The sequence below is a fragment of the Bombus impatiens genome, unplaced genomic scaffold, assembly GCF_000188095.3.
Source record: "Bombus impatiens unplaced genomic scaffold, BIMP_2.2 scf_0528, whole genome shotgun sequence".
Classification (NCBI taxonomy): Eukaryota; Metazoa; Arthropoda; class Insecta; order Hymenoptera; family Apidae; genus Bombus; species Bombus impatiens.
In genome coordinates this window covers 79,851-98,298 of record NT_176947.1, presented here as the reverse complement: position 1 = coordinate 98,298, position 18,448 = coordinate 79,851, and the positions used below count along the sequence as shown (strand labels likewise).

The following is an 18,448-nucleotide window of genomic DNA, read 5'->3' as shown; positions in this document are numbered from 1 at the left end:
TTTTTTTTTTTTTTTTTTTTTTTTCGAAAGAATGATCGTAACGTAGTTTTATCGTATTTTTGCGATTTTAGCAGCGTTGTTCAATGTGTTGTTCCGCTTAGTTTAAATTGTCCTATATCGAGTCTCCTGTTTTCCATTTTTTCAAAATACGTTGAAATATTTGAAATTCCTCTTAAACCTTTTTTCTTTTTCTTTGATTTGCAGGTAAAGTTATATTATGCAGGTTATTGCTTATTTATAATGGTTAGATATTTTGAATTAAATAAAAAATAAAGAGATGTAGTTTTCGTAAACTATGATCGTTTACTACAGGATCGTTTATAAATATCAAGCTCAAGATTTATGGGAAATATTTCACCTCTCAAATTCTAGATACATGTTGTACGAATGAAATATTCACATTCGATATTCAATAAATACCACTATTCATTTTCTACGGGCAAAGATTGATTTTATTTAAATCGAGGAAATCATTTCGCGGCATATCATTCTTATTTTACTCTGCGATACTTTTAAACGGACATGACATTATCGAATTAAAAAATTATCTTTTAAATTCTTTCTCCAGCAGTCATTAGATCTATTAATCATTCTAGTAATCACTCTACAGCCACTTCCAAACCGTGTTCAATTAAAAAGAAGATAATGGAAAAATTTGGGTCAACGACCATCTTCAAAATAATTAATCAGCTTTGTAAGTTGCAGATTGGAATTCCATTCGTCTGACTCTACTTCAGAAGCATCTATAGTTCGTATAATAGGAATTCAGTTTTAGATAAGTGAGCTTAATTAGCGGAAGTTGGTTTAATCGGACAGTAATTAAAACTTTGTTCGGATCAGATCACACCAGATAAATGGTGCTCAGATAAATAAAGTTTTACTGCAAGTAATTTCTTAAAAGGAACAGATCCATAAAATTGACTCGCTCTAACGAAGTGCTGTAAATGACGAAAAATCATGGTAAAATCAGGACTTCCCGGAAACTGCTTGACGCAACGATTCGCTTAAGCGCTCGCTACGCTTGCTCTCGCGACAAATATTAATCAAACGTGACACTGTTAGGTGGATCGCGTAAAAAGCATTCGTGTGTTCGCCATCATTGTGTCCGTTAACATGGAACGCAATGTATCGTTAACCGATACGCAAGTGCAAAGAAGGAAGAAAGAAAAAGCGCAGGGCTATCGTGTATCTCAAAGACAAAATCAACGCTCGAACCACATGCTCTGGAACCGAATCCCCCCTCCCCCACGATGAAACAAATCTTTACGGTTGTTACTCGAGAAACCGGATATCTAAAGCTTGTTTTCTGGCAAACGTGGCATACCAAGCGCCAAGACATTCTTTATAACTTTTTCATATCTTGAAAGCTATCCCTCGAACATGAAACAATTCCTTTAGCATTTCACTAATCGACAAGAATATTACGCGTCCTCTGTATTTTGTCTGTGTGACAAAATTGGATTTTTGCTACATTTAAATAGGAATATTTTTTTTCGATTTATTCGTACGAAATTACTTGTTTTACACAGGCAAATAGTTCCCTTTTTATAATTACCTGCTAATTTATGAGAGAAAATTACTCGTATTTGGAGACAATTTTACTCCTCTTAATCGCGATCTTCGTAATTGTTGATCAAATATTAAGATGTGAATATAGGTTACGCTTCGTTTTATTTGCAATACATCGTGTGTGTTATAAGAAAAGTTTAAAACCACAGACAAAACTGGAAAATTGATTTAATAAGTCCTTGACTTAGTTTACGGAGATTAGGCGTTGACTGCGGTATGATCAAGACGTTGTCCTTGTTCATAGAGGAAATAGGACAAAAAGGGAGAAACATGTATCGTTTAGTCGATAAATACCATTTTGTTTATAAAAACGATACCATAAAATAAAGCCCTGTCGTTTGGAGATCGACAAACAATAAAAGTCAAGTGTTAGTCGATCGAATATGAGAAAATCAAAATTTCTTTCTAATAAATTTCCTTAACATTGAACGAGTTAAACAAAAACAATTTAATAGCCTGAAACGAAATAAAATATAAATATGGCAAATATCACTGTCGAGTCGTTCGAAACGTAATCCGTCTTTCGTACACGGAATGTTTCATTCATCCTGAACAATTTCGTACCTATTAACTCAGAAAGATGTATCAAGTCACGGCGCTCTGAATGACAATATTATGATTCATGACTTTTTCTTAAGGACAATTCTTACGAGGTTTGAAGTTCATTCATTACGAGCGTGTTTATAAATTTCAGTGTTGCTCGTAGAAGCTTGGTTGCTTTATCGTTTCTAACGTTTGTAATCGTATTGTCTCCAAGTATCGATTCATAGTCGTCAAATTAGTTCTAATCTCAAGGTTAGTGCTAGTACTACGTTTATGTGTCTCATTGACGTCAGATTTGCAGAATCAAGAAATACGACTGGAGTTACCATACTGAAATATGGAAATGATATCATCTGGAAACGAACGTTCGTTTAAACTATCACGATTTTTTTTTATTCTACATGGTAAAACGTATTTCAGAGTGATAAAACGTATCGAATGTGTAGACACATCGTGTGAAATCTATTCTTTAAAAAAATATGTCATTACCTACTTGCGAATTAAAGAATAAGAAATCTTGATAGAAAAATCGCCAATCACGATACATATTCTGAATCAAATATTATCACGTTAATATCGTGAAATATTAAGGTAGGTCTTTAAATTTTCTATCTCACAAGCGAAAGAGCTGCTAATTTTTACACAAAAATTTTACCGTAAAATTGGATTCTCTCGTATGTTGCTTAAACTCGAGGCGTTGTTCGTCGATAGGAAGACTCGAGAAAAGGTGGAAAGGTCGACAGCGTGGAAAGGTGAAGATGTTGAAAATAATCGGATCACTTTGTGAAACATCTTTGCGTTTCGAAAGATAAGATTTCGAAGCCGTGCACTTTACAGCGAATGAAAATGTGTTTAAATGAAAATGTGTTCCTTTTTTTGTAGGTTCGCATAGGCCACTGCGGGAGTTGCGATGCCAACGTATCACAATGCGGGTGGCGGATACCCGAATGTGTCAGCGCCAGCGCGGCAAGCGAAGCTCGATGGCAATCAAAATCACCATACGATCCCCTCAAACGTAACATCCCATCCCCTTATACAAAATAGCACGCAACACAACGTTCCTTCCAACTTGTCTACAAGTAACATTCCGTCCCATCCAGTATCACCGACGATGACTACGCATTCGAACGTCACCTCTGCTAATATAACCAGTCACATGAACACCGGCTCATCACCGGTAATCCTCACCTCGAACGTCACCAATCCTAGCAATCCTGCTGCGTTATCGGCGAATCCGAGGCACGAGGTCAAACTCAACGCTATGCCGTACGTATTTGTTTCTTGCACCATCGCGAATTTACATCGATTGTATAAGAAACGATTGGATGAGATTTTTATAAAAATTCTTTATTGCATCGAACTTATATTATGTCTATATATATATATATATATACCGGGTGGTTGGTAACTGGTGGTACAAGCGGAAAGGGGGTGATTCTACGCGAAAAAAGAAGTGGAAAATATAGAATAAAAATTGTTCGTTTGAGGCTTTGTTTTCGAGAAAATCGACTTTAAATTTTCGCTCGGTACGCGTGCACTTTATCGCGTCTCGTTATAACGGATCTCACTGTAGATCGTTGTCTCGATGGAAAAATTAAAAAAAATTTTTATTCTATATTTTCGACTTCTTTTTTCGCGTAGAATCACCCCTCTGTGCTTGTACCACCAGTTACCAACTACTCTGTATATATAGATAAGATGAGATTTCTCACGGAAAAGTAAATCGAAAACGTAGAATAATATTTTTCGATTTAACGCTCGATTCGCGAGAAGATTAATTTTGAAAATTCTTTGTATACATAAAACACGGTTCTTTGATATATACTATACTTATCGTGTTTGTACATAGTTTTTACGTAACTTTTATAAATTTCACGGGATTCTAATAATTATGAAAAATGACTTACGTATATGCCGTGACTTGTACTCGAGTGAAAACTCAACGACGCGAAAACGATCTTTATTCTATAACTGTATATGATTTGAATAGAAACAATTCCTCTATGATATAACTATAAATATACTTGCATCGATTGTGTAATATGATATATATTTTGATAAAAGAAATTCAAATGACAAAGATGATTTTTGCTACGAGATTCTCGAACTTCTGCCTATAGGCATCTCCTGCTTTTAATTGTTCTGGCGAGAATATCGGCTCGCACAATTATGCGCCAATCGGCGCGTTAATCGAATTTCATTTCACGCAAACTCACGATTATCCGTTGTTTTTAGATGGTTCCACGGGAAGATATCGAGGGAAACTGCCGAACGATTGTTGCGGCCGCGCGAGGACGGCCTGTTCCTAGTCCGGGAGTCGACGAATTTCCCCGGCGACTATACGCTGTGCGTGTGCTACGAGGGCCGTGTCCAACATTACAGAGTGCAATACACGAACAAACAATTAACTATCGACGAGGAAGAATTTTTTGAAAATCTGGCCTTACTGGTCGAGCATTACGAGCAGGATGCCGATGGATTGTGCACGCAGCTCACCAAATCTCTGCCTAAACAGGGCAAACAGGACTTCTGCGTGGATCTAAAGGCGTTCATCGATGCTGGTTGGGTTATACAGACCCACGAACTTGAATTGAGGGAGTGTATCGGCAAAGGAGAGTTCGGTGACGTGTTGTTGGGCGTTTATCGGGGCGAAAGGGTCGCCGTGAAAATGCTGAAAGACAACAGCGAGGCGGCGCAGAGGTTTCTGGCCGAGGCGAGTCTCATGACTTCGCTGATCCACGACAATCTGGTCAAACTGCTCGGCCTTGTTTTCAATAATCAACACATGTACCTGGTTACGGAATATATGAGTAAAGGATCCCTGGTGGATTACCTGAGATCAAGAGGGAGACTGCACGTTTCCAAGAAGGACCAGATCAACTTCGCGTAGTACGTAAAAAGCACGGATGCAGCTGAATTTATGCTTCGCTGGGGAAACACGCGAGGTGTCACGCGCTGATTTCTTCGAAACTTTGCATATAGACGGATGCTTGTTTGCGTAGATATCGAATAGTTTGCGAAATAGAGAAATACGAGTGGTATTTTACTCGCGTTCTCCATGCTGGTACGCGACCTACTCGCTATGTCCTCTTAAAGTCCGCGCGTTCTTCGCCTCATTTTCAACTCAATCGTATTTCTCCGTTGTTACAACATTTCTAGAAATTTCATTTGAAAATGCGAGTGAACAATATGCACGAATACTTGTCTTAATTCTGATTTGACGATACAGATTTTCTTCTTTGATCTAAAAATATTGCGCTATGTTCTTTGGACCATTGTAGTTTGGCTCAATCGTTGTTTTTCTGTTGTTAAATAAAGATACAAAATATATAGTCTTGGTTAAAATTCTTCTTAAGCTATTATGTCTTTCTACTCGTTGAAACAAAAGTTAAATTGGTACATGTGACAGATAATCCAATGCTATTGTAATAATACTGCAAAAGTAGTACTGACGCAATCTTGAAATAAATACCATGTACTACCATTACGTGAAATTGAGTCAAAGCTTAATTTATTGAAAGTAAATTTAACAGAAGTTGATTGAACGCAAGAGGTAAAATATTTTCTGTTTATCTACGAAGCTTCGTTGAATTCAGCGCGCCGTTACACTTCGCATAAATTATATCGTCTCGTGTGTCAGAGAGGACTGGTTTTAAATATGCATTTTGTTCCCTTTCAGCGACACGTGCGCAGGCATGGCGTATTTAGAATCCAGACACGTAGTGCACAGAGATCTGGCCGCGAGAAACGTTCTTGTCGCGGAGGATAACTCTGCGAAAGTGTCGGATTTCGGTTTGGCACGGGACGAAAATTTTTCTCTCGAAGGAGGGAAGCTGCCCATCAAATGGACTGCACCAGAGGCTTTAAAGCAAAATGTAAATATCAAGTTGCGAAATACCGATTCCATAATGCCCAATTTTAACATTATTCGCGTATATACGCAATTTGCAATTTCTTGTTTTCAGAAGTTTTCAAATAAGTCTGATATGTGGAGTTTTGGAATACTCTTGTGGGAGATCTATTCCTTTGGACGTGTACCATATCCACGAATTGTGAGTAGAGTTCTATGTGTATGTTTTCTTGTTGGACTATCGTTTGTGTTAAAGTAATCCACATTGATTTTCATTACTGTTGATTTCAGCCACTAGCTGACGTTGTGAAGTGTGTGGAAAAGGGATATAAAATGGAGCCACCTGATGGTTGTCCTCACGAAGTTTACGATATCATGAGACAAGTATGTATAGAAATTTTCTATGATATATATACGTAAAAATTATGTTATACGTTGTTACGAAGTAAATATTCTTTACCAGGCATGGGACTTACAACCTGAAAACCGACCTACTTTTTACGATATAAAATTAGTGCTGGGTCAACTGAAAGCTGAGTACACCAAAGGTGTGAATTAAAGAAAAGAAAAAAGAAAAAGAAGAAATGCTACTTATTATTCATAGATTAAAGTAGAAAAGACATAAAAGAAGGAATTAGAATTTTCGAGATTTTTTTTTAAGTCAGGGTCAAAGGTAGTGGCTCTAAATACCTTTGCTACAAAAAGCAATTTTCTATTGTACATTTTTTATTGTACAAAAGTAGAATCTGCGTTGCTTGTATTTATTGTTACGTTATTATTATCGCTATTATTATTATCTTTATTTTTAAAGATTTTTTTGATTTTCATATTCTTTTACAAAAATATTTTCCATATAAATTAATATATATCAATCGTGCCTTTGGCCAAGTTGTAATTCTTGAACGAAAGAAGTTCAACTTGTACATCCGAAATTCAGGTAACACTTGAAAGGATATTTACAATATTTAATTTTAATTCTTTTCCTTTTTCAATTACTTTTCTTTTTAGTTCTTTTCTTTCATTGTCGTGTTTTTGTAAGGTCGAGTATGGCAGTCTTTATAAAGCTGCTTGATCTCGCGGTTTTTCGAGCAATTTTCGTCATTGTCATGACTCGAGAAATATTTCCAGGTGTAAGAAGCGCCTTACATTGAACTGAATTTAAAGAAAATGAGACGTAATTATTCATGATAAATACTTATTACAAAGTAATCTTTTGGACTTAACTTGTATAAGGATGGATATATTGGAATTTTTTCACTTACGTGTAACGGTAGAACAGAAGAAAGGTAACTAGATTTTTATCGTCGACAGTTTGTCAGAGAGATGTTTGTATCGTATTATAGCGATTGTAGATTACAAGTACTTGTTAGTCGTATACGTTTTTTTTAATCAAAGATTTGTCATAGGAAGTATTAATTTTTAACTAAATTATTGCAGACTATTATACATGATTATTTAAGTTGCCCCTGAGATATTTGACTATATATTAGTGATGTAAATGTATTTGTAAATACTTTTGTACATATCTGGTTATCAGAATGGGAAAAATAAGAAGAATTAATATTTCCAATACACAGATTGATATTGGTTAGAAGATTTAACAAGAATTGTCTATATGTTTTTGTTTTTAGTTTTTAAGATGGTTACTTTACATAACTATCCGAATGTCCATATTTCAATTGCACTACCCAACGCAATGATATAGAAAAGAAAGAAAAGATCGGATAATTACATATTTAAAGTAATCAAACTGTAGACGTTTCGTGTTATTCTATCTTCCTTCTGTAATATAGGAACCACCACTTATTTAATACTTTCTCCAATGGTTATAACGGACTAATGATATTTATTCGTAGAGGGTAGGTAGTTTCAAGCGAAATAGAAAAAAATATGACAAATGTTGAAGAAATAGTTTCTTGGTTCGCTATGAAAACTGGAAGATTGGTATACAAAGTATGTTACTTGATATCAGGTTTTGGATCTAATTTACATAATTTCTATCAGAATCATACACGCAGAGACTTATTATCCGAAATCAAAGCCAATGTACTCAGTTCCTCGCATTTTTTCATTGCTTGCAATAGTATCCGAAAGAAGGACCGTCATGACTGAACCGAGCTTTGTAAGAACGATAATAATCTTTTAACGATAGACCGAATCTGTTTCGCGAAAGTGCGTATCTAGTTTGAGTCTTAGAATAAATATGTAGCGTATTTATAAGCGTACCAGTCCGTTTATAACTTCGATAGCATGTAATATAATGTATATGGCTCTAATCCAGTACCTAACGTTTTTTCGATGATACTACATTTGTCGACCTCTATTTGCGACTATGAAGACATTCATGGATGCATATTTCACATCCAACGTAATCCATATCGAATGTCAGTTCTCCCCTTGCTTTGGTATTTCTCACGTTTCTACGTTGAATATCGAAACCCTACATTTTGTTATATCTTTTTTAAGCCGCATCGTATTTACAGTGTGGTGTGACAAACGTTACTTCATAATTATCCTGTGTAATTTAACATATAAGCGAGATTTTGTTACAGATCAGCATTAAGCTTTTATGAGTGCGCCCAGTGTGTTAGATTCGTTTATTTTTTACTTATGATAAGTTTGTTAGTTTGTAAGAAATTTAATATATATATACATATTGAATAACAAATTATACGATATTCATGATTCGGATGAGTTCGCTAAAGTTTGTCCAAAATTTATTGATTATTCAAAGTTACATCCTTGACTCTGGATAAACTAACAAGCGAGATATTCTTCTTTTCTAAAGCTATCAAACGCTTCGATTTTTCTTTTTTTTTTTTTCTTTTTTTAAGAGAAAATGTAAGTTCACGTGTTTCTATATTTATGTCTTTAAGACGAGAAACGAAGAACAGAATCAGCGTTATATTGGGATTCGGATACGGTGTGGGGTTTCTCTTTCTTCGATGATCTTGATCAACCAATTGATCTTGGACAGACTATAGTTTACAATGCACGGATGTATTTGAATCTGAAATGTCTGAAGAACTGAATGCCTTTGCGTTGACGTGGATGACTGTGACAATGCACGTGCATGGCAGTGCACGTGAAGTGAATTTACATTAAGAAAGTTCTGGCCTCCAAAAATATTCGACCCGTACGATTTTGAGGGTGTAGAAGAGCGTTTGACCTGTATGGCCGCGTTGTTACAAAATATAGATTACCGATTCTAAAGATTCTCAGTAGACAGTTGACCACAGCTATAAACTGTGGTTCATCGATCGGAGATAACAGCCGTTAAAAGAAGCAAATTAACGATTAATAAAACGGAAGAAGGTGTACTGTATTCGCTCACCGGTTACAATTATTTCCAATTACGAGACAAACGCGTATATTCGCCTATTGACGATGTTTTTCTTTTTCTCTTTAAGAGGATCATTTATATATCGTGTGTACATTGATACGTAAAGTTTGCGTTTTTTTTTATCGATACGATTGGGTCTTCCAAAGACACCAAACGATTAGAGAGCATTTGTACGATGTTCCGGAGAAATACAACTTTCAAAGAAGGGAGATACTAGTTGGAAGAAAATTTCATTTCGCACAAAAGTAAATCTATACGATATTCGTTTGTCCTTATGTCATTATTTCTCCATTTAATCTCCAACGTTATACTTTACTGCCAAACGCTAATAAAATCGTGATATTCATTCAAACTATATCTGTTCATTTACTACCATCCCATTGAGAGAACCGTTAATTACCCGATGCTTTTCTGTCGAGCAACGATCAATGGAAAGAGCAGAGCATTCAGTAACAGCGTCGCAATTATTACGTTTACTATCCTGCTGCGTTATTACGTTCTCAGATGCGCTATTTATCGTTACAAATGCATTAGCGTGTTTACCGTTGCTTAACGTCTCCACATCCTCGGGTATTCCAGGCAAAGCTAAAAATCTTTGTCTAGCTTTTAGTCGATGTTGGATTTGCGAACCTGTCTGAGACGCAACTATTTTATTTCCCTTCAATCGTTTGAAGATCGTAAAAGGACGCAGATACTCGTGTCTCGAGTTTCCCGAACTTTTCAGTCGGCTTCTTATCAATATGTTTCTACGTGTATGATATGGTCGCTTGAAACCGTTTCTCGATAATTCTCGAGATTGGCTGCTAACAGAACCCCCGATCAGTAGATAATCGTTCTTTTCTCTGTCCACGATTATCGAATGTCTCGTTTCGTGCACGTTAATACACTGTTCGCCAACGGAAACACGATTTCCGCCGGAAACATCGTGCTCACCATCGTTGTAAGCGTTCGTATTCGGCGGAAGTGCAATCCAATTGTTTTTCTGCGATTTTAGCCTTTTATTTTTTGCGTCGTCTCGATTCGAATTTAAATTATCTTCGTCGCGAGTATCGTTGAACGATTTGTTGAGATGGAAATTGGAGAGGACGCCTTGGAAATTCGCTATATTGCCGAGCAACGAGTTCAAGGAAACAAACCGACTTTCCATCATGGAATATATCACGGAGACAATGCCATTTTCCATTTTCGAATTGCAATGATAAGAGCTACTTCTATCGCAAACGATCCTCGAGCAGTTTGACTCGATCTCTTTTCCACGAAGTAGATTTTCCGAGATCTCGGCTGTTGTTCCTGCTGCGTTTGAATATGTATGCTTCAGCGGTGGAAAGCGTTTCAGCCCATTTGTCATTTTCTCGCCTACGGATCATATTGGTCGCTTGTATTTTGTAACGTTTGCGCGTTACTCCAAGTATACCCAATACCGAAACTGTACTATCCCAACTAAATAAAAAGCATTGCTTTTTTATAATTTCCTATCGTTCTCTGATCGATTCAATGATATTCACCGAGTATTCTCTCCTTTTTAATTAAAATACCCCATCTGACAATTTTTCCATTTTGCAAGATATGTCGAGATATTTGAAGTTGCTCGTGTTTCGTATTTTTTAAGCAAAGACACACATTGTACAGTCCGTTTGCGAGGTAACGAGAAAATATTTTAAATTGAATAAAGAAAAACAAAGGCAGCATAAACAGGCAATAAGATATTTCTTGGCTGTTTTCAGATGGTAGATGGGATAATTTATCTAAGGTATCAAGGTGTTATAATATTACCATAATTACGTATTTACTCACCATTCATTCGACGACTCTTTGGGAACATCTTTTTCTCGAGTGTATTCTTTTCAATGTCATCGTTGGTTTCGGTGCTCGTAGGAACCATCGATACTAATTCACGTTGTTCGTCGCTGCGTGTCATAGAAGAATGTTCTTTCTTTGAAAGAAGATATCTATCATCCTCGTCATTCTCATTTTCTTTGTCGACGCTTTTCGAGAAATCACGTTCTATGCGTCTTTCATTCGCATCGTTCCACCCCCGGAAATCTACAAATTGTTTATTATATTTAACACGAGTCATCATGGAGACGATCTGTATATTTTTCCTTTTTCTATCTTTTTTCCGCGATTCAGAATCGATCTCGTTTTTATTTGAAAGTTTCTTTCGTTGTTTATTTGGGCTCACTGGCTTCGCTATAACGGTGTAGTTCAACGTTTTATACAAATCAGAAGACGACTTTCGGGACGGTTGCCTGTTTGCAACCGTCTGATTTACAGTTTCTCGGTGTATCGGGACGTTCTCAGCGATCGGTTCCTCTTTAAACGCTCTGTCATTTTCTTTTTCGACCGCAGTTTCTTTGGACGAAGACGTAACACCCAGCGATTCGATGTTGTCAGGCTTTCGAACGATTTCTTTCTTAGTTACGACAACGTAATCCTTAGGTTCTGCTTTTACTTTCGCGTCTGATTCCCAGACTACCGCCTCCTTTTTTGGTTCTACACCAGCTGTCGTCGTAGAACGCTTCTGATCGCTTTCGCCCTTTTCCGCTGGTTCTTCCTTAATGTCTTTGTAATCAGAATCTATCATTCTTTCTATACTTTCGGTCTCCTGTTTTATTGGAAAGCCTGCATCAACGGAAGCTTCTATTCCTTCGGAGTTTTCTTCGATATCTGTCTTTCTCAAAGTACCGGTTTCTATCCCGACGCCCATCTTCTCTCCAACATCCGTATCGCTTTCACGCTCCTTCGTAATACTCGCTTTTCCACCATCGAACGTCTTACTTTTCGTATCCTCGTCATCATCGTCAATCGTAATTATCTCAAACTCTTTACCGTCGACGCCAATCTCCTTGATACGAAACTCTATCACAGAATCTTCTTCTTCGTCTCTCGACTCACGCCCTTCTCCTTTCGCTTCTTCTCCTTCGTTCTCCGCGTAATCCTCGCCGGAAACCTGCTTCATTTTCTCAACAATACGCGATGCAAGTTTGAACAAGGACACGCCTCTCGAACAGCAGGCGCTACTTACGATCACGTTTCCATGCCGATCGATTCTTAAGCCAAGTTTTTTTTTATCCTCATCGAGACTCTCTTGCGAGGAACTTTCTTCGCAGCTACAAGTGTCCTCGCTGGATTTTGATTCCACTCCCTTTTCCTTCGAACGAACAACGCAATCTTCGCCCGTTTCCGCGTCTCTGCACGTGGTCGTTCCATTCTCAGACGTAGCAACGGCCTTATCTTCTTCCTTCCACTGGACAGTTCTCTGTGCAGGCTCGTGAGGCTTCAACGCGAGCCTCCTCGGATTTCGTGCAAACGGATCTGGCGAGTCCGACATTCTTCCCTGCACATAAGGCTCGAACAGTCCCGTCTGCGCGAAGCCAAACGCGCACGTAGATTCAGAAAACTGTCGGATAATCCTGGAAGTGAGAGTCGGACCGGGTACCGAGATGTCTCTTCTCCTGTCGAACTCCGTCTCCACTTGGCGAATTTTCGCTTGAACGTTGTTCAGACGACACTCGGCGATCACCTTCTGAGAATGGTAAGGCGAGAAGTTGACGTTCACCCTCTCGTCGCATTCCTTTTGCCGCAAAGCTGCTAACAGTTGACGCAGCTCGGCGTTCGTCTTCATCGACAGCACGGTTGGATCTATGGGGCCGCTAGTCTCTACCTGGAAACACAAACAGTGGCGAATGATATTCCTCGTGCGCCTGTGAGCGAACGTGTTTTCGTAATATTCACGTTCTGTTCGAAAATTACGAGCGATGTGTGGGTAGACAGAGAGTGGGTTAAGTGACGTGAAAAACGGAGCGTCATCGGGTTAATTTTGGCTTTCGGGAAAGCGAGGTTCGAACGAGGAATCGAAGCAACGGAGAAACGTCTTCTCAGATTTATCGAATTTCTTTTCGGGTTCATCGAATGAGAGACGAGCTTCGATCGAACCTGTACATTTTCGACGAAATCCTGAATTCACTTTCTTACGACTGTGAGACGATTTGGAATCGTTTCTACGAGTCGCTAACACGACTTTCGATTCTTGGGACAATTTTAATTGACCTGCAGCGATTCGCTTTGCGATCTCGTTCCAGCGACCTCGCGCTTTATATTTTGCACGACCGTGTCGTTGAGTCGACCATCGATGGTTTTAACGTTCAATGTGACTTTGACCTTTGCGTGCTTTTAAATCATTTATAGAAGGCCCCGAGCGAGTTAGGTCTATACGATTTGAATTCTCCCGATACATTCGTGAAATAGGGTCGTTGCAATGAACTGGATATATCCTTGCAAAATTTAATCACGAAAGAATCGTTAAACACTAGACGGATAGAAAGTAGAAGAAGAAATTGGGACAAACGAGTTTGCAAACAAACGAATGGACTTGCGATCTCACTTACTATCCCGAGAAAGTTAAGGAAGATTAATAAAAAATTCAGAAGGACAGCATTGAAGCACGAGACGAAGATGCTCACCTCGAATCCAAATCCTTGACACTCCGTCACCTTTTTATTAATCAAATTTTCCACCTGCGCCTTCAAGACGTTCACCTTGAGTTGCAGCAACGTAAGCAGCGGAATAATATTCACCGGAGGATTGGTAGTCATGTGAAGGTTGATGAGCGCGTTCGCATGCTGCGAGTTTCTGCACTCGGCCAGCAGCTGCTCTTTGTTCAGCGTCTCCAAGCACTTGATCGCCTTATCCATCGTGTCCTCCGTGCTACTGGTTATATTCGATCCAGGTATTTTTCGTAAAATTAACCTAGTAACAGCGCAAGAAATAATTCCTGGCAGCGAGAGAAATTGCGACGCCAACGCTTGCAAACTTATGGAAACTGGACAATCTCGTTTCGAGCAAATAGTATCGCCGTTCGTAGCCGTGCAACGATGCTCCTCTTGTTCGTGAACGTCGCAGCAACATCCCACGGCATATTCCTTGCCATCCAAGCCGCGTTGCTTCCTCTGACAGCACGAGAAGCAACCGCGAGAACCGTCTTTGCCTCGAGTTTGAACTCCGAATGGCTCAAACACCGGCATAGGCACCGGATAAGGATAGAACGAGGGTGGACAGTGGAAGGACGCGAAGGGATTCACATTCGTCGACTGTCCTGTGCTGTGCTGCGCTACGCCTTCGTTTAAATTGCTTGCACCGGTTTGTCGATGACAACCACCTGGCAGGATAAATATCGGGGCTGCGCTACTAACGCAGCTACGAATCTGGTCGAGGATGTTTTGAGGCAGGCTACCGTAGTTGGCTTGAGTTTGCACAGGGGCTGGTTGAAACGACAATGGGTACGTGTTTCTTGGAGGTTGCAGATTTGGCTGGTACTGGTGATTCGCCAGGAATACGTCCGCTTGATGGAGTTGGTAGAACGGCTTGAAGGGATCTGAATTGATAATTTGTCGAGTTAACGGACGAACCGTGTCCTTTTGCATCGTTTAGTATAAAAGAATCGTACGGTTGAGCGCTAGAATGCCGCAGTTCACGGATAAGTATTCTTTTCTTCGGTTATTATACTGGGTGTCCTATCCAACTTGGTAATCTCAAATATCTCACTTACGATCGACGATAGGGAAAAATATCAGAGGAAGAAGTTAATAATTTGATTTCGCTGTTTAAATACGATGGTAAGCGCGAAATTATTCTCACTTCAATATTATTCTAAAGATCATATTTTTCGATGTTTACGGGATCATCGACGTTTTTTTTAGATAGGATTATGAGCGTAGTTTTATCATCGCGGCGTTAGACACTCGGAAATTCAGATCAGAATTAAGCGCAGTAATTGATTTATCGTATAATCTAGCAGTGTCGCATAAATTCTTCTATATGTCGTAGACGGTTTTATGGCAACTGCACCGTATGCAAAAAATGTTTACCTTCGTAATACTTGGAGATGCTCAGGTGCTTTTGGTAATACAATTGTAGGTATACGAACACGTGATGTTTAAACATACGGTTAACACACGTTACGCAGAAAATATTTTTGTTTGTCAGGAGAGGACCGATTTAGCTTAACACGAATTTAAACAAGTGCTCTCTTTGTATAACGCATATATATGTATATATCTTAAAATTCATGGTTTGAAATATTCTTATCTCGCGGATAAACCAAAGGAATTGTTCGTAAGAATCTGTTTTCAAAAACAAGCTATCGATGAAATAAAGCTTAATACTTCGTAGTTTGAACGTTTTAATGACTTCGTTAAGGTCGTTGGCTGTACTAAAGAAGATTGAAATTATCGTGGAAGCACGAAGAGACACTTTTTGTCCGTGAAAATATCGAGAATGGCTACATCGTCGCAGCAATGCTCGGGAATATTCGTTCACGGTGGATTGAAAATCGTGCTGCGATCCTAAAGGTGTTTGATATAAAAATGTGGATCGGAACTGCGAAACGAAATTCCTTTATAGGACTTTATTTTAGGAACAATCGATTCTGAAATGAGCTGTATCGTAATTTTCGCGGTAGAATTCTATTAAGGTAAAATCCACCATGCTCGATAAACTCTCGACTCGTTTTTTATTTAACGTGAAATTTCGCGTGCAATTTTTACTGTATATTCAATTTTCAACTCGCGTTATATATAGAAGGTAATTTAGTCATTCAAAATAGAAGAACGAAAATATAATGCGAATAATAATTTAGCTTTATGCGTTAGGACTCGATCGATATAACATAAATTTTGCGCGCGCAACATTTTTCCAAAGGTTATTCATACTTTTTTAAAATCTAACATTTTTTTACGCTCGCAGCGTAACCTAATACGAAGATCACAGGCGAAAAATGTGACAAGTACATTTTTGCTTATTTTTTTTTAATTTCGGATCACTCGGTGGCAAAAAAAAAGAAGAGTATTTTGATACAAGATAGTCGAAGAAGGAAATAAATTCGACGATATAAGCTTTCGACGGTAGCCGATAAATTCACAAAGTTTTTCAGGAAACGAGTAACACTCGTTTGTCTAGTAGCCGTGTTAGTTTCATTTGATACAAAATGATATTAACGATATTTTTTAAACGAGCACGGGGACGACAAAAGCACGTTAAAATCAAAGGCAAAAGCAGTTGGTGCGTGGAGTTGACGGAGAATATGTGAAATTCTTGTATAAAGGAAATGCGACTAGGTATTTCCTGATGACTTGTGACCATCGTACCACACGAAACGAAATTTTTCTATTTGAATTCTCCGAGGAACTCGATTTTGAAAAATCGTCAAGCTTGACCAACAATAAGAACTACCCGTAAGAGAGGATGTACCTACTTTGAAAATATTGGAAATCTCAGGGAAAGAAATAAAAAATAATTGAATAAAACGACAGGAATAATAGAGGAAAGTTGACGAAAAATATAGAAATCAGGAAGAGATTGGAAATGCGAGTCTAGTTATTTTTACGACGTAGCGCAATCTTTTTCTCCGTTCTTCTCTTTTATTTTACATTTTCCATTTACTTTTCTACCAAATATCGTTCCATGTTTTCTACAATCGTCGCAACCGCACGCACACTCCGGTCTACATCCGAAACGTATCATATTAATCGAAGTATCCGAAATCCTCACGAATTAGGAAAACAAGTACGCGATGGACTGGTTACCTAAAAAAAAACTCTCCTTTTAAACGACTACACCCGTTGCATTAGAAATTTGTAACGTTTATCGAAATATCATCGGAAATCTGCCAACTTTCATGATAAAAGAAACTAACCAAATGAACGTCTTATCTTGAGTGGCTACATCGTTGTACATATTGGAAATTTATAATATGTACCAAACCAACATCGTCCAAAATTCTCCCAAATGATAAAAAACGAAATTAATGAACTCGTAACAAAAAAAAAAAAACCCTTGGAAAAGCTTAAATGACCACCGTATCAACTCTGTATCCACGATCAACGCGTTAAATTCTACGAAATCACCACCACCGAATTGCAACGAAAAACCTTCATTAGGTTCTCAAAGCGTTTCATTAAACCGAATCCGTTCGACCGTGATCCTCGATCCGAGAAGCAATATTTACCAGTGAAATGCCAGCTCTGTCGATAATCGATACACGCACTATATATATACACATACATACGTTTATATATATACATACACGTACATACGATGGTACGAACTGTTAATAAGTCTTGCAATACTAGCGAAATACCTTGCGGATTGGTTGGATAAGCAACGGAAGGAGCGGTTTGCATTTGTTGGGTGACCGTTTGCGGTTGTTGGTACGTTATCGGGAAATTCTGGCTCGTCTGTTGTATCGGTACGTTCTGGCTTGGCATAATCGACGACACGAACGGTAGATGCTGAGGTAAATTAATCATGAAGAGGCAGGTTAAGTCCTTTGAATTCGGTCTTTTTCAGAGATTTTTCGCGGCGTTGTTTACGATCGTTCAACGGAAGTGGTTGGTTTTGCTGTTGGATGGCGAGTTTCGTTGCGGTCCTGTCACATGGAATTTTGAATTACGGCAGCCTGAAGGGATTGTCGGATTTGGTATTGGTTTACGGGTGACGTTTGCACCGTTGGTAGATTCCACTTTGTCGTGGCATGAAGTTGTAGCGATAACGATTCATATCATTCTTCGACTTGTTGCGAGTCGTTCGAACCGTTTTCGTACGGATAATCTATTTGTCATTTGCGTTACGTTCCCAGTACGATGGATTTAAGTAGATTTATTTGTTTTCGTACGAATTTTTAAGGGAGCGACATTTTTCTAGTGGAAAAATCGCGAACGTGATCCTCGAAGGATGTTATTAGACATCAGAATATGCATGTGCTTCGTTTAAACAAAAATTACATCTTTACAAGATGTAAGATTTCTATGAATAACTGTACGAAAAAGTATTTTATATAAGATTGGCTAGGAATTTACGTAATAATCGTTGCATCGTACGTGATAACTTTCATACTCTGTTACTACACGACAAGTGGCATAAAATTTTACGAACACGAAGTTAAGGAACTTCGGCTTTCTCGTTTGGATTCTAATTTGTGGGCAAGCGTATTACGCGTTTACTTCGCGAATCGAGCTCTGAACCGAAAAATTGTATCCAAATTACTTTAACTTTGAAACTGAGCTTGTTAAACTTTCCACACTTTTTACATTTCCGGAAGAAATACGGAGATTAAACTCGGTTCTATCGAAGATGTAATCCTTTAA

The 18,448-nt window shown here is 38.3% G+C and overlaps 2 protein-coding genes across 4 annotated transcripts in view; one reads left to right on the top strand and one right to left on the bottom strand.

Annotated features, from left to right (window-relative positions):
• LOC100746025 (tyrosine-protein kinase CSK) overlaps positions 1-9,287 on the top strand; it is a 29,059-nt gene extending 19,772 nt beyond the window's left edge. For all 3 annotated transcript variants that reach the window (XM_003491222.4, XM_012388177.3, XM_012388178.3), the window contains 6 exons: positions 2,995-3,378; positions 4,348-5,001; positions 5,792-5,987; positions 6,078-6,164; positions 6,254-6,346; positions 6,426-9,287. In XM_003491222.4, the coding sequence (XP_003491270.1) occupies positions 3,023-3,378; positions 4,348-5,001; positions 5,792-5,987; positions 6,078-6,164; positions 6,254-6,346; positions 6,426-6,521 (1,482 nt within the window). In that variant the 5' untranslated portion in view covers positions 2,995-3,022 and the 3' untranslated portion in view covers positions 6,522-9,287. The remainder of the gene's footprint in view (positions 1-2,994; positions 3,379-4,347; positions 5,002-5,791; positions 5,988-6,077; positions 6,165-6,253; positions 6,347-6,425) is intronic.
• On the bottom strand, positions 8,787-17,806 carry LOC100746387. The gene is made up of 4 exons (XM_033321932.1): positions 17,399-17,806; positions 13,769-14,731; positions 11,100-12,969; positions 8,787-10,661 (listed from the first exon to the last, which is right to left on the bottom strand). The coding sequence occupies exons 1-4, from the start codon at positions 17,609-17,611 to the stop codon at positions 9,658-9,660; spliced, it is 4,050 nt and encodes a 1,349-aa protein (XP_033177823.1). The 5' UTR covers positions 17,612-17,806; the 3' UTR covers positions 8,787-9,657.
• Positions 17,807-18,448: the final 642 nt, after the last annotated feature.